Source organism: Pagrus major, chromosome 18, assembly GCF_040436345.1.
Source record: "Pagrus major chromosome 18, Pma_NU_1.0".
NCBI classification, from domain to species: domain Eukaryota; kingdom Metazoa; phylum Chordata; class Actinopteri; order Spariformes; family Sparidae; genus Pagrus; species Pagrus major.
This window is the reverse complement of record NC_133232.1, coordinates 30,021,454-30,038,542: the sequence shown is the minus strand read 5'-3', so window position 1 is coordinate 30,038,542 and position 17,089 is coordinate 30,021,454. Positions and strand designations below refer to the sequence as shown.

General features: G+C 40.7%; 1 protein-coding gene across 5 annotated transcripts in view; it reads right to left on the bottom strand.

Moving 5' to 3' along the window:
• Positions 1–17,089, bottom strand: part of arhgef6 (Rac/Cdc42 guanine nucleotide exchange factor (GEF) 6) — a 29,325-nt gene that overhangs the window by 6,007 nt on the left and 6,229 nt on the right. For 3 of the 5 annotated variants that reach the window (XM_073486716.1, XM_073486718.1, XM_073486721.1), the window contains exons 4-18: positions 15,610–15,731; positions 14,764–14,968; positions 14,226–14,278; positions 13,766–13,860; positions 13,434–13,529; positions 12,511–12,633; positions 10,425–10,563; positions 9,724–9,783; positions 7,183–7,329; positions 6,047–6,133; positions 5,841–5,922; positions 5,163–5,278; positions 4,830–5,009; positions 3,202–3,222; positions 447–543 (exon numbers count right to left, since the gene is read on the bottom strand). In XM_073486716.1, the coding sequence (XP_073342817.1) occupies positions 447–543; positions 3,202–3,222; positions 4,830–5,009; positions 5,163–5,278; positions 5,841–5,922; positions 6,047–6,133; positions 7,183–7,329; positions 9,724–9,783; positions 10,425–10,563; positions 12,511–12,633; positions 13,434–13,529; positions 13,766–13,860; positions 14,226–14,278; positions 14,764–14,968; positions 15,610–15,731 (1,623 nt within the window). The remainder of the gene's footprint in view (positions 1–446; positions 544–3,201; positions 3,223–4,829; positions 5,010–5,162; positions 5,279–5,840; positions 5,923–6,046; positions 6,134–7,182; positions 7,330–9,723; positions 9,784–10,424; positions 10,564–12,510; positions 12,634–13,433; positions 13,530–13,765; positions 13,861–14,225; positions 14,279–14,763; positions 14,969–15,609; positions 15,732–17,089) is intronic. The other 2 variants (XM_073486719.1, XM_073486720.1) reach the window with 1 other exon arrangement.

The following is a 17,089-nucleotide window of genomic DNA, read 5'->3' as shown; positions in this document are numbered from 1 at the left end:
CCTCAGGTGTGGACTATTGATACATCTGATAACACACTGACCGGCTCAACACATGAAGATAAGACTGGATGAGATAATCCTTTATTGATTACACTTATAATTTAGTACACATTTGATGAAATTCCCTCAAGGTGTTCTCGAGATATCACATTCTCTGTATGGCCCGCCCACCCTAAATGCCCAGTCTGCTCTGATTGGTCAGCCCTCACAGGCCTGAGCAGGGACTGTCCACCGCATTTCTGCATCAGCCCTGCTGGTGTCTGAGACTTTCACAGTATTTATATAGCACCTAGACCTGCTTTTAATCACTACGAAGACAGGAAATGTCACTTTCTACAATATAAAAACAAAATGAATTAAACTAAATTATACAAACGACTGAAAATGGTAATAATGAAGAAATATGAGCCCATACATTACATATTATGGTAAGATAAAAGTCCTACTTTTTCTTATTTGAACCTCATCATCAGAGGGCTTCCGCTCTTTCTTCCTGTTGCCTGGCAGGAACTTCTTCATGGGCCGCGGGCTCTTGCTGGAGTCCTGGAGGAGCGCAACGCATAACTTCAGTACATCTGTCTATATACACAAACACGCATACACACATACTGCTACACACACCTGTAAAGCCAAGGCTCCAAACCAAACAGAATGCAAAGCTTACATGGATGCACATCCCTCGAGAACGAACAACATCGAAGAACAAAATTCCATCAACAAACAAGGCAGCAAGCATGTGGTGGTGACTGTGACCAAACCGGCTGGTAGTCTGTCTGTGCTAATATGAATCCTGCCTGAGAAAGCTAGAAATACGCCGACAACCAAAGCATCAAATCACATTTATTAGCGGTTATTTTCAAGGATCTTCTGATATGAAAAACATCACTGACTACTGTCAGGAAGAAAAACCTAAAATATTCAAGCTTTACCTGTTGGATACAGTGTTTACAAAGCCCCAAGAGAGGAAGCTACGATACAATCACATTATTTTTTTATATTCAATCAAACTGCATTGGTGTGGTTTTATGACTGAGAAATGTTTTATGCCACTGGGTTGAGTTCAGGGTCGAAAAACAGACTGTTTCCTCTCCTGAGCACATTAAAAGCTGAGGTGTGATGAATAATGAACCAAAAGCATAGTCACGGTGATGAGCTCATACCAGCGCAGACAGGTGTTGCTGACTAGTGACTTATGAAAATCATATTCTTTGAATACTTTGCATGATGTCATTTGCTCCAAACACTGGGTTGGAACAGTGAAGTTTACTCAGATGTGCAATTGGAAAGTGGAGAACAATTCACTGGGCATCTTGAAACTCTAACACAGTCTCCCAAAAGCACCTCATGAGAATCAGGAGGAATAACTGCATCATGTGTCTTGGAACCGGCTAAGGGATTTACTATAATGCAGACGCACATTTTCCTGAGTTGTAGGTCTTTCCCTGTTGGTTCGGTGCTCTGGGGACTCATTGTGTGCAGTAGGTTGAAGTAGGGTGGTGTTTCAATGGCAATTTCGTGCCAAGACCGGCAGTGAGTAGCACACACAGTGCGTGATGATGTGCGACAGAAATGATATTGAAGTATTTGAGTTTGTACGGTGACGGAATAGATGCTATATTGTTTAGCGTTATATTAAGAAAGACACAAATGGAGATGGATTATACAGCGATGGAAAAAAGAGAAAAAACAGGCGCTCACAATGTTTTGCTGACAAATTTTCCAGGAAAATTCTGTGAAGAACAGTCGTGTTATTCTGCCTCGTTCATCGTATTTTCTGTAACTAAGCAACTGATGAGAGCACACAATCTGTGGCACGCACGTGCCCAGTGAATGGCCATGAGATATCCATTTTCAGGTGTGTTGTATGGACGGAGATAAATGGTACTCAAACGCTCGTCTAGACAGTTTTTTTTTTCAAAAACCTTTTTTTTAATTTATTCTGTGTATGTGTGGACTAGGCCTCAGTAAAAAGTTGGGAACTGAAGCCGTGGTTGAGCAACAGTCTTTCAAGCACTGTTTCATGGCTGAATAGATTTTTGTTCCTTTGCTTTGAGAAATAATTTAGAAAAAATGTGTCCAGTGCCCGCAGCTTTGAATGTAGAAAAGCCGACACACAAGGAATCAACGTAAAAATATACTTTTTACACCAAAATTGGTGTGTATATGCATTTTTTTTAAATGGAGGGCCAACTCCTTTCCCATCGCCAGGAAATGAGTTTGCCTTCCTGCTTTCTTTTTTTCTTGTTCATCATCACGAACACGCCAGAAAAACAGGAAACAGTATTAAGCAACTGATTGTATACCTCCTGAGAGGACGTTAAAATGTGGCCTGAAAAGTCTTAATCAATAACATTCTTGTGCACATGCGCAGTACCGGTCAAGAAACTGACAAAGATCAGGTACTGACATGGAGACCACTGACAATGTAACTGTGGTTACACAAAAAATCTTTTTACTTTAGTCTCTTAACGATGTTCAAACACGGCTTGAAGAAACGGGACAATGGAGACGGACGGAAATGGATTAACAAGCTCCTGGCGTTCTTCAACGCGCATCATTGCATCGTGTAGGAAAAGGAAATAAATTAGCATGTCTCCCTGGATGCTGTGTTTCCATCACAGCTGATCGGAGCTGGAGCCGATACACACCCATGACTGCTACAGAGTCATTTGACGCGGGAGTGAATGCAGATTGTCTGTAATGTGAATGTGTACAAAAAACCATGTGAGTGGGTTTTTCCGTCAAGGATGAAAGGAGTAAAAGAGACATCGTCAAAACTATCACAGTGTATTTTGGCTGTTAGTAATTCAAATGCGTAAAAATACATCCAGGGCTGAGTGACAGTAGACTTGACTGCTTTCTGTGTCTAGATTTCCAAAAATAGCACCCTGAGTAGACATGAGTAACATGGCTGCATCAGAATGGGTTTTTTTTCTGACAGAAAACGTATAATGTACACGATGAGTGACACCTTTTCTCACTGCAGAGAATGAGAAACTAAAAAACGAAGACACGCACGCTACAGATAACAGGAAACCAACAGATGACAATGAAGGAGAAGTGAAGCAAACAGAGCAAGGGCATGCTAGCTCAACACGGGGGGTAAACACACGCACACAAAGGCAACCCCATCCCACCTCCACCCCCAAAAACCACATCCTCACGCCCACACACACACACGCACACACACACACACCTTACCTTCATGATATAAGACATCCTCTACAGGAGGCGGGATAGAGAAAGAGAGAAAAAGGGGAAATGTGCATGAAAAATATGATGCGCGAAGGATGTGATAGAGAGTTAATGGTGAACATCTTTACAACCCCTCTGTCATTCACCTATTCTTTGTCTATGCAGAATAGGATGGTTACTTCATGTAAGAAAAAGAAAGATATGAGGAGAAATGGGGAGATTGGCAGAAAGGTGGTTATGTATACAGAGGATTATACATGCAATCTCTGCTCGGCAGAGAAAAAGACCCGACACGCCTGCTTGGTTCTATTCTCAAAGAATGAGCGTGAGAGTTTGTGTGTGTGTGTTTAGGGTTTAAGAGTACAAAGAGGTGGAGTCATTTTTAGATTACAGCTTGTCAAAAAAGTGCATACACATATGTTTACTGGAGCTACATATTCAACACTAGAATCACTAGACTAGAGCCCTTTATAACTGAAACTTTAAGGTGTGAAGGCTTCCACCTCCCACGTGGACCACAGAGAGAACATAAGTAGCTCCGGTGCCAGTCATTCTTCTGTTACTGAGAATTACCTTACTCAGAACATATTTACACCGTGCCATGCTTTCAGACGCACTTTTACTGCATAGTTAATTATCTCCTAATAATATCCGTTGCCGCTTTTCACCCTCACCACGTACTTTATCTAGCTGGCCCACGCACTGTGCAAAGCACTTATCTCTATCTGCAAAAGGGTTTTCCTGTTGCCATCACAGCAAAGATCAAGGTTTCTAGAGCCTGTGACCACATAAAAGTTAGGCTGTTATAAACATCTCCAAGGAGTAGTTGATAAAAGTAAAAAAAAAAAGTTTTAAATATATTCAGATCAGATTGGATCACTACAGGCTGTACATATTTGGTTTTACCATCCGTTCTGAGGGATCCAATTACAAGTGGACAGCCTCAAGCCCGTCAATTCACTCCTGGCATTAAATGCGTCTCGACACAGTGACCTCTTGTGATCCGATCACACTTACCCGCTCTATATGCAAATCTACACCTACATTACTGGAACAAACCAATAGGGTTTTTTTTTAACACAAACAAAGAAGTATCTTCATGTATAACGTACAGTTTATTAACAGTTAGATCAAAATAGTTAAGAAAGTGTTGTAGAAAGTATTTCACAAAGTTTATAAACAACAGCAAGTCTCAAAATGTTTTTTTTTTTTTTTTTACTGTTTACTGTATTTGTAAAATTTGACATGCTTACCATCAATATTTTATATCTATTTAATAAATTTGGTGTAAATGCTGAAATAGTACGTTCAAACAGCTGTTCGGAGGAACGACGCACCTCAGACATTAAAACAGACAGGCTGGTACAGCAATGCCGTGACAGACTGACTTCCTTTTACCTTTAACTGCTGAATATGTGTCAATATTAGTTTAATTATTGTTCTAAGTGTGTTTGGTGGAAAGAGTGATGTCAAACTGAAAATTGTAGGTATGAATGAAACGGAGACGGAAGAGGCAGACAGAGGGGGGCTTGTACAGGAGGTGGGATTCTTGTGGTTTCTGACTAATAATGTATCGCATGACTGCTTGTGTAGGTTTGTTTGTGCTACTGAACACAAGGTCTGCAAACTCCTACCTCTTTGTATCCCAGTGCTGCAGAGGGCTTGAGGGGGGGCGCAGGGCGCAGGCAGCTGAGAGACCAGGGCTTGCTGATCTTCGGCGGTTCCAGAGGGCCGCGACTGACGGCGCTGAGGCTACCCAGATGGGAGAGGTGAGTGGGGGTTCCAACCATGCTCAGCGGCTTGCCTTCTACAGTCTACAAGGGTCGGTTGGGAGGAAAGAAGACGCAAGTGTTTCACACATACAAGGAAAGATGATCGCTTTTCACACTTTATCGAGTTGCAGGTTTCACTTTTGCTATTGTTTTCTCTTAATACTGTATATGTTGTGAATGTGTATGTTTCTCAACCTTTGAGATGGTTCCTGCAGGGCTGCCTCCTTTGGTAAAGGGCTGAAGGTGCTCCAGCCACTCCTGCAACTCTTGGGCATTACTGCAGAACACTGTAATACGGTCGATCATGCTTCCTGCAACACAAACACACACATACTTTCTTCAGTGAAAGTTCCATATGGCTGATAAGAGTCAACACATACCGCAACCACAAATACAAGAGCTAATTTAGGGGTTTGCAGGTGTCATTTAGAGATTAAATCTCTAAGATTAAATGAAAAATGTTTGTTGTTTTCATTTGTCCTGACTCACAAAGAAGCAAAGAGATATAACTATACAGTGTAAGGCGTGTGAAGCAACATGTTTGGTGACTCCTGGTTGGAGAGACTAAAATTTTAAAGGCCTCGTGTTTACTGGATCATCTGAATCATATGACACATCTAAATTTATCTGTGTAGCAAAATGGTTTTATTTGAAAAAGTAGGGCAAGTTTGACATCCTTTTATTGAGTGTGTACAGACACCAGCATGAATATTTTACAGGGGGAAAGGCTGAAGTAAAAAGACACAGCCCCATGGCTGTTCAATGAGCTCGAGCTTAGATTGTTTATTTGGGTTATGACTCAATATACTGCATTATTGCTGTGTAAACTAAAGAAGACAAGTCCTAATTTTGTCCAGAGCATCAGATGCAAACCTGTGATGTCAAAGGCGTAGTGGGCACTGTCGGCATCCTCTGCGTGTCTCATTACTGTGGTGCCTGTCAGCGACAGTCTTCCCTGAATGGGACAAAAAAAAGAGGAAATGAGACATAAATTAATTTAATTAGATTTATAAAGAAAACTGATACAAATAGAAAAATCACTTATAAAAAGGGAAGGTTCACGGTATGTTGTACCTCACCTGATAAATAAAGCCACTCATCCGGGGACTGGCAGAGAGCATGACTAACACGTTAGGGAAAAGCATTAGATAACGCTCCTCTTTTTCCTGCAAAACAGAAACATAAAACATTCGGTTGAAGTTCGACCTATTAGTTCATGCACACACTCATGTTAGTGTCGGAAATATAACTGAATGAAAGTACTGCAACAGGTTGACAGGTTAAACAAAGGTTTTCATAAATAGATATTGTTTCCATATTTGTCATTGAAAGAAAGGTGGCAAGAAGTTCAACGCGTTCTTCACGCTGACGGTCAAAAAATCTCATCTGAAGTCATCAACCAGATACTAGTTTGGCAAAGCGGTTGCTTGGTAAACGATCGGAAAAAAGTCAGATCGTTGAGTTCCAAAAGAGATCTTTGTAACTGATATGGTGGTTGGAAAGTGGTTGATAGTGTATCTTGGGCTTTCTTCCAACCACCAACTCAAAGGCGACCCCTACACAGAAACCACACAACACTGAGGAGGTGACTTTTCAAGGCGGGCATGGCCTACTTTAGGTTTCTGTTTTCACACTTGACGGGACACTGAATTAGCGAAAGGAGGACGGAATTTAGCACAAACCGTTTATGGATATTCATGAACACTTTAACACATTCAGGCTAAGATGCATGTTTCATACTTGTTTGGAATAATGTCACGCTTCTGGGTTAATCGGAATTTAAGTTACCATCGGTGCCCTTTAAATTGTATTAGTGAGACTTTGCATTTGTCACATAAATCTAGAGCACACCGTTCACACTTCCTCCCACCTGCTTACCTGCGTCAAACAATACATGCATCACAGCACAAAACATGAAGACATGCAGGCCGTGGAGAGTTTAGCTGACTGAGTCACTTGGACTTACGAGAGAAAGGAAAATAAACGTTATTGCGCATTTCTAACAGGTCAATGGAATGATAGGCGGCTAAATTTGAAGATTAAAGTTAAAAAACATGTCTAACTGCTAGTTTTCGTTATAGTAGAGCAGGAGAGATATCTAGTAGGTTTCATTTCCTCCACCAAGGAAACCAAGACAGCCAAAGCTCAACAATTAGATGGAAAAAAAACTAACAACTGATGTTAGCTCTGGTCATCCTGGTCACACGTCTCTCACCTCACTGGACCCATTTTTCACGTGGACCTGAGACATGTAGGCCACATGACCCAGGCTCTTCATGCTGTCTCCCTCCCAGGCCCGCACTGGTTCGGACAAGATCTGGAGCTCCAGGTTCTTGCGCTTCCGCAGATCCTGGCACTGTGTCTAAACACACACACACACACACACACACACACACACACACACACAAATACACATCAGTCAATGGGATTTTTTACATTTTTTAAAACTCGTCAAAAGAGTGAGATACACACAGCTTCATTGGGATAATGTTGAAATATCTTTGCTATTGATGACCCATTCCTAGATTTCAGTTTTTCCGGAAGAGTTTCGGTCCAAATTCCACAATATCAATATACAATTAGTGCTTTATTACTGGTGAAAGTTACAGTGATATTTTACTGAATCATTCTGTTGAACAAAGTGGTTTCTTGCCTTCAAGAAATTCTGAGAAATGAGAAGAACAATGGATAAAGCTTTGGAAAACACAACCATTTGCTTCACTATTCACTGTGTATTCAACGTTCTATTTTTACTTCTGTGTCAGAGGTATATGGAGTAACCTGCAACATAAAGTAGAACATTTTCAGGTGATTGGCAGGGGCTCTCCCTCTTCAAACAGGAAAAATGACAATGCAACATGTATCATGTTCCACTGCACGTTAAACTAAAATTTGACTATGTAGACGGAGCGCTGCAGATGAGATGCAACTGGCATTTCTTAAGTGCCTGCCCACCCAACCACACATTCAAAACATTAAAGAAAAATGAGACTTGCAAATTACACCAGTCTATAGTGTGTGATGGTTTTTTTCCCGCTTTCCTGTGCAGCCCTGTTGAAGAGACGTGTGAGTCACCTCATCTATTCTTACTAGGAAGTCGGTGCTATACCGGGGAAACTGTGTCTCAGAGTGGTGTTCGCTCAGGCACTGATGCGGTTGCTCGTTTCTAATCCAACTCTTTGGTTCACACCCACTGTAGGAACGACGCGATCACGAAGCCTGCAGCTGGGAAAATGCTCAGTCTTTCATTGATGTTTTCCCTTGGAACAGACGTGTGCTTGATTGTGAAGTACTACGTTTTGTTATGTTTTCGTGTGAAGCCCATGACAACAAAGGTGACATCATAACAAAACTCTGAAACAAGTAGTCAAAAAAAAACCCAAACTCATAATAACCATCATCATTAAAAGGTACATTTTATTCAACTTTACTTAATAGTTATGTCACTGTTAACAAACAATAAAAGCCACTTATTTGACAATTGTTTATCTTGGTTATAACAGTGAAATAACTACTGACTGTAGTTGAATTAACTTTAAATTTACCATTTATAAATGATGGTTATTATACAGCGTGATGAACCAAAACCTTTCTCCGGAGAACAGTACAACAGATGAACAGGGTAACAATGAAACTTCCCCAGTTGATTATTTACACTATGACAATTATTTTATTTATCACAAGTTTTCTGAAATTGTGTGTTTAAATAGGCAAATTAGGCGGTCTAATGAAATTTGCTCTGATTTCCATAAATGTCAGGAACAGAAATCTGAATTAAAATAAACACCTAAATGTGTCATTTGGACATTTTTCTTCTCTCCACTAGTCTGAAGGAAGATCTCAAAATCTGTTCTGTCTCACCTTAAGCCACATCTTAACCTTTGACACTAAACAGTATCTGCATTTTGGAGGTGTAAATAAATAAATCCAGTGGATTGATAATCCGATAATTAAATGTTGACACAAGATGCTTGCAGGTTGTTAAACTCAGCCTCGATCAGTACTGACAAAAAGAATCCCCAGTGGAGACGAACAAAGATGACAGATGGATTTAAAGACTCGTTTAAGCATGCAGCCTCCAACGGTGAGGTCGCTACTCCCACCCTATCCCTACCCCCTTGTTTCCGTACAGCTCACCCTCTCCCACCTTCTCAGTTGACACCCACCACCCCATTACAGACTTGCAGTATACACATACTTTGACAGACAGGAGCAGTGATTGACAAACAGATAGCTACACATACAGACAAAGATTGAGGCATAGAGATAGACAGGTGAACAGTAAGGCAGACGGAGCAAAAGAAATCAAGAATCAAAGTGGAGGACGATAAATAAAATAACCGGAGAGCTGGGGGAAACAATGGCTGCAATGAAATACAAACAAATGAAAATAAGGAAAAGACTGTAGAAATATAATTGAGAGAATAATAATAAAAATAAAATTAGCAACAGTAATGATAGAGTTCTGGTTAGTGTTAATTATCATTTTAAAGGTGTTCCTCCACATTTGGATTCAGTTGTCTGTGTCGAGAGAGAGTGATTAGTTCTTTTTCTGATCTCCGGTGGAGAGGGATTTTGTCAGTGGACTGTCAATCCAATAATTAAGAATTGACACAAGAGGTTAACAGGTCGTTACACTCGGCCTTGTCAGAGCTGATAGAAAGAAGAAGCCTAATCCCCGAAGAGAGATTAACAAAGGTGATGCAGTTCATGGCTAGCTGAAGCATGCGGAGCCCCCCGGATGTCCCAGACTTACCACCAGGCTTCTAAATGCTGCGGTTGCCTTCACAATGTCAGCATAGTCTGGATGGGCTTCCTGTGGTGAGAATACACAACACATCAGTACGACCATATAAGTCACATCGAGCCTGAGAGCGCTAAATGTCAACATGAGATAAGTGTCCATACAGGGCATGCTGTGATAAACAAAGGAAGTCAGAGAGTGGAAGAGAATCACGCCAGGTTCAGACAGGACACCAAAGCGCCGCACTCAGAAATTCTCGTGCGAGCCACAGCCCTTCTGTTCACACCAGAATTTCTCCGCGCCGGTCGGCAAGCGGCTCTGCTCCTCGGCTGTTCTGTAGTCACACTTGGAGCTGTTTTTTCACCATGGGTAAGTAAATAACCGCATAAAATTATAACGCCATGTTTTCCTGACAACTGTAAATGTATGTCCACTTCATAGTAATGAGTATTTTTCTGTCAATCGGGGTGATTAATTATTGAAAATAGTTTTATTTCAAAATGTGTTTTATTTTGAAAATCAACCAGATTCGGCGCTTCCTATGTGAACGTCCACGTCCTGTCTGACCCTGGCGTAAGACTCATTCCGTACATTTTCACACATTAATGTTCATTTATTTCAAATCAATCAAATTAATTTCCCTTTTTTATTGAAGACATATTTAATTACATATTATTATTATAATTTCACTATATACATTATATGTTTATTACCTCCACATGTCTCTCCAGCTCCTGCAGCAACGTGGGGTATTTGTCCAGCCTCATGAAGGGCTTACTGAGACTGGTGGTCAGGGTCAGGATCCCTGGAGCACTGGCTCCCTGGCTCTCCATGAACTTGTCAAGCTCCTCACTGTTAAACACACACAAATAATACACAGTTAAATGTACAGTATGTCATTTTTTGCTGCTCGGGGTCTCTCAGTTAAAAGAAAAACAAAAGACGGAAGAAGCCGGGGATCATGGGAGTTGTTGTCTTCACTGGGTCTAGTTGTTTTTAAACATTTTAATGAAAAAATATTCAACATTATATCTTTAATGGTCATTTTATTTTGTTAGCTTATTTCTATGGGGATAAACTACAGAGAACTGCACATTAATTGTAGAGATTAAGGTTCAAAGACACTTAAAAAATGCAGATTTCTAATGACATGAGAAATTACATTATATAAGTAAATTGAGTGTTTATTTCAAAGTAAAGTGGAATATTTTATCTAAATATGTCTGTGACTGCAGATTGTACACACAGTAGAACTGGGATTCAAATAATTTTCAAACAAATATATTTTTTTACTGCAACAGAGTAACTTATTAAACACTGTTATCTGTGTTGAAGGAATTTAGATACATTTAAAGCTAAACTGTATAGTATGTCCTAGTATGTGAGTATGGCAACATGTTTAGCACACACAGTGATTCATTTCTGTGGTATAGCATTAATATCATTTTTCTATATAATACATGGAAAGTGGGTCTCATATATAAACAATTTTTGCTGTAAGGACAACAAACAATGTGATATGAAACCATGCAGTATATCACACCTGTGCTATATGTGAGAAAGGACCGCAGGCGGCTGTAATGGTGTTAACCATTAATGTGAATGGCAGCACAAATTAGGTCAGCAAATTTTGCATATTTTTCTGCAACTGGACTGCGACACGCTCACTTCACTGCAGTCCTGAAAATGTGCTTTGAAAGTAACGCCATTCATGAGTTTCCATGACTAAAAAAAAACTAGTCCTGTAGCAGCACTACCAGGTAACAATAGGTAAATGTGAATTTCACAAAAAAAACTCCTGAAACTGAAGTGCAAATGTGCTTACTGTGAAAAATGAGTCTCGCTCGCCTGTCAACATAACCACAACTTGATATATCCTGTCAACAGTCAGCTTCCTGTGTGTGTAATTCAACTTCATCTGCAGCTCACAATGAAGAACCAGACAAGCTACTTCTACATTATTCAACAATGTATCATTTAAACTACAACAATGTGATTTTACCTCTTCACACTGACCGTGATATATACAGATTCATAACAGCAGGTCAATTCTCAAGGAGAATGATCTTTTTTTTTTTTTTTTTTTTTTTTATAAAAAATGGTAATAAGACTGTAGGAAACGTTGAGCACATGGGGACTCGGCAACAGCTCAGGCCCAGTTTAGCCTCCTGGTCATTTACAGATGGGGAGCGTGACACCTTGTGGTTCAAAACTGAACTACAGCTCATCAACAGAAAACAGCATGAAGTAGTTCCAGAAATCACAAAACAGTCACCATGTACACTTTCCTCAAACACAAGAAAAATATAACTGTGGAAAAGGATAAGTGAGAAAAGTCTGACAGTTATATTGATGCTTCCCCACCTCATTTGACCCCTCAGATATATAATAATAGATTTTAACTTCTCAGACTGTTTCGTTTGAAGGTGCAATATGTAATAATTAGCCACCTGTTGAATCCACTCCCAACAAATAGGTGCAGCATATCACCAGAGTACCTGCTAACTTCTGCTATCTCTATTCTGCTTGTACATCCATGACTGTAGCTACTGTTAGCTTGTTAGCTCAGTTAGCCGTTCAGCTACCCAGACCGCCAGGGGAGTGTAAGTGTTTACATTGCCAGCACATCAGCTTTGGACCGCTCGGGGAACAAGGTTTTTAGGCCCAGGGGTAGCTGGTTAGCATAAATGAACGAACACAGCTGTCATGGGACAGCAGGGCTATAAATTTGCACTATTTATCCAGACTCTTAGAATACCTTCAGGATTTGAAGGCTGTTTCGTGTGCAGGGGGGCTCACCTGTGGTCAGTGAGGATGCAAACAGCTGAAGGGTGGCTGGAACAGTAAGCCAAGTACAGCGTCTTGATCTGACACATCAGGTTTAAATAGCAGCCCGCCACTCGCTGCTGGGCCTCGGAGACTCTGACAGAGGAGAAGAGAGACAAGACAGAGGGTTGGGTAAAGAGGAGAGATATGGAAAGAGACAAAGACTGTCATGATGATATATTGAACCATTACCTAATAACTGAAAAGCAGTCCGACAGAGAATGCAGAATACATGACCGCTCTTGTTGTTTTGAAACCCTCAGAATACAAGTCTCTGACACCGTTTTCTCAGATAAACACCACAAAACCAGAACACATTTAGATTCTTTAGCTGAATTTGAGACACACTTGAGTCATTTTAAGGCCTCAAGCTGAAATTACATAGTTTAAAGAATGATTTGAACAATTTTAGGTCTATTTTTAGACTGTTCTCGCTTCACATTGCTACTGGCCATTTTCCGAAGCATACCGAACATTCTAGGATGTAAGAATGCGTTTTCCTTCCCCCAAGGCAGCCACTTGTTTCTAGCAGTTGTGGATTTGTTGTCAATTTTCCAAACACTGCATGAATGCACCAAAAGACATGCAGATTTTTCAAACCGACGTGTGCGAGGATAGTAATATTACTGGGCTGAGGGTAATCGTTTTGGGCTGCACGGTCACCATAATGGAACACCTATTTCAGCTTATTCAGTCTTTGGCAAGTTCATATTTATACAATGAAGAAACGAAGAGGAAGAGATGCCGAAGAGGAAGGAAGCGATTGCAAAAATATATAATCAAGTTAAGTATGCTTTGTGGAACACTTGCAATGCAATATATAGTATGTAGGAGGGTGTACACTGAGATTGTTATGATAGAAGGTTTAATGGAGATCCGTGTCCAGCATGACTTACTTGGTGCAGTCCTCCAGAGCCACACACAGTGCCTGCTGGAAGGTGAGGATCTCCTCCAGGTTCCCACACAAGGTGGTGCTGTCTGCACTGCTCACCCTGAGTATACATATATTTAGCATGAGTGGAGATGATAACTACTGTCCTACAACATGGATGATCAAAGAAGCATTATCATTGATTAGGATTTCAGTAAATGTAGGGCTATTGACTTATTTCTGAAAATGTTACTTTCCCAAGTTAAACAAAGAGATTTCACTGGGATCCCACAATGCCCTCTGCCTTCAATGATTTATTTTAATGGATCCGTCACATCTTCTTGTCATTGCTCTTACTTGTCGCTGGTTTGCAGGGGTCGAAGATAACAACTCAGCACTGTTTGTAATTCTTTGACAAACTCCCGCTCATGTTCCAAGATGTCCTGTACCACCTGCAACAGCAGCACACACAGCAGAATACTAAATGTTGTCAGACTGCAGGGAAGCACAGTATTTCCTAAAGGCAAAACATTCCAGTAAAAACGGTTAGTAACAGGAAGGTCTGGATCATTTTTGCCTTCATCAGTACTTTGGATTAACAAAGTAATGTTGTGCTGATAGAGTAATTTAAAGTGGAGAAATAACTTGTATTTGTTAAAGTTAAAAACAAGAAAACTCCAATAAACAATATGAAAAAAAACTAATACAGCCAAGTCTGACAAATTCAGTTTTAGTGTATGAATTCCTGCTATAAGTCGTATTAAGCTCTCGATATTACACACATTTAGGAGAAGTGACCTCAGTCATTTTCACTTACCACACTGTAGTAGTTCTTGGTCAGCTGAGTTCCTTTAGGAGACACTGGTTTTTCTGTAGAGGAAATAAGTATCAAGGTTTGGAGAGCTCTGCAGTAACTAGTTCATGATAGTCATCAAAAATATTTTTAAAACAATCAGACTACAATAATCATTTTCGAAACTAGTTCAGGGTTTTTAACATCCAACCAAATAATGTCTATTTTTGTCTTGAAGGGAAAATCCAGGTCAACTCTTCAGTGACCTACACCAGTTACATCTTTTTTTTCTAGACGTCAGCATTCATATCTAATATTCTCTTCTGCAAATGGTATTATATAGTGTTAATTAGTATTTATATCAAGTGATGGAACACGAATGATGTCAAAAATGTCCTGCCATCCCTCCCTGACCAAGCTAAACTAAGTCACTGTCTGTTTTGCAACATGACTGACTTTGAAAATATGGCTTTAAATGCAAATTACAATTTTCTATAACATTTAAATGGTTTTACAAACTCTTTCTGAAACCTTTATATTCAGGAGTGGTGGCACAACTCACCACAGGCTTTGATCTCCCGGACATAGTTACTGGGGAACCAGCCCGTCTTGCCGTTGAGCGATCCCTCCCACCAACCTCCCTCCTCCTGCCGCGTCACGAGGATCATGTCGCCTTTATTGAATGACAGTTCGTCCTCATTGTTCTGCTTGAAGTTGAAGCGGGCCTTCACCATCTGCTGCCCACCTCCACCGTTCTCAGACATCTCCTGTGAGAGAGGTTTTCAAGAGATGGTCAGCAACACAAACAGGAATCAACTAAGAAAGATCTGTATGCCTGTAGAGCTGCAATGATTACTCAGCTAACTGACTAGTGGATCAAAAGGAAAATTGCAGACTATGATGATAGCTGATCAATCATTTCAGTCATTTTTCAAGAAATTTAAATTCCAGTTTCTTATAAGTAAGGATTTGCTGCTTTTCCTTGTCATTTATGAAAGAAAATTAAGAGTCTTTGGGTTTTGGACTGTGCAAAGATGCAATCTGAAGACTTCACTTTGAGCTCTGAGAAATTGGGATGAGCATTTTGCAAATTTTATAAACTAAACAATTAATCAATTGATCGTAGAATGCATATATGAAATGCATTGAAAAAAATAATCACCCAATCTTAGACCTGCACATTTTGCTTTTAATCTAGTTATGACTTTGCATGAAGCTTCTCTTGACATAATTATGTCTTCAATGTGCAAGGAATGCAATGTGCAGTCATCTGGGATAAACAACTACTAAACGATATGATGAATTAAATCATTTAATGCGAGCGAAATGTGAAAAATCAAACTGGGGTGAAGCATGTCAAGTGAGACAACGACAGAAAATGTAGAGATATATATAGAAAAGACCATACCACGGATTTGGATTGCCTGCGCAGGGAGCCTTTGGATTTGGCGGAGGAGAGCGTGTGTGAAGACGTCGACTGACTAGGAGACGGAGCACCGGACTGCGAACATGACCTCTCAGCAGAACAGTCTTTGGAAGCACAAAGAAGAAATAAGGAGATTCTGTTATTTTGGTTACATCGATGTTTTAACCTCATGACTCCTTGATTTTGCTCTCATCAGGTGAATAGAACAAAACACACATCATCGGCACATCATCACAGTTGTCACAGGTGCACGTAGTTTGGGGGCTGACAACTTGATGATAATTCATGTAAGTATGGTCTATTGCTCTGCACAGCCCCAGGACAGGAAATACGCACACGCACGGGCTACACATTTACAATGCCTGATAGAATGATTTGATTTAATCAAAACTGGCACACGCCTCCAAAATGAGATCAAGCTGCTGCAAAAAGGCAAAAAACACACAGCCTTTAGATTTTAATATAAATCTGTACCAGTGATCACTCGTACAGCCTGTGTTGTTTCAGCACATACGTTCATTCTGTCTAATCGGCACGCATTTAACAAAAGCTCCTCCAGCCCCGTCTCTTATCTGAAATGCAGAAAATCAAATTTATGTTCCCGTCAGCCAACCCCTCTACAGTGCCATCACTGAGCCACTGCAGCAGACCAGCGGTGATTTAGGGTCAGTAGCTGCCAGCTGTCCTGCAGAGCGAGTGCAGCCCTTGAGATGCACTGACAGAGGTATCAATTGTGTTGCCACAACGCACTTTAAAAGTGACACATGGCAGCCCTGCAACCTCCTTATGGACTAACAAGCAACAGCACGCTATCTGAAGACTCCATGTTAGATGCCAACTGGATGCTGGCCAGGTCCACTGTATAATCCGTGTGCAAATTAAAGAAGAATCAAAAATAATAAGGGTGAACCATTAGAGTTAAACTCTGAAGCTATAAAAATCGACAAATGCTTGGATGTACTGTCGCTTACAGGCAACAAAATGTGCTATGGCAACACTTCATGTTTAACCTTGTTTTATCCGTAGATCATCTGGAATGTGTGATAAGATGGAAAATGGTTGCAGATTCCCCACTGTTTTCCATATGCTGAGACGCCAGGGTGCATCACACTGAGGCCTAACCGGTGGGAAGGTCCACATGTACTGCAGGTGGGGCTCATGGATCCCACATGCCACTCCCCACACACAGGGCGAAGCCTAACAAGGCCGTCTGTCAGCTAAGCCCTGTGGTTACCACTGTTATGTTTGCATGCAGGCAACGTCCAAAAGCAGTTACCCTACACAAACAAAATTGCTGTGCAAAGACACGCAGAAGGCCAAAGCAAAGCTGAGCTTGGAAGAGCATCACGATTAGACAACAGAGACGCCTCTTATGTTTGATCATATCAACTAACTTGTGACAAATCCACTTCAAATCAAGTTCACTTTTGAAGATTGGGAGAACAGCTGCTGGGCACAGCCA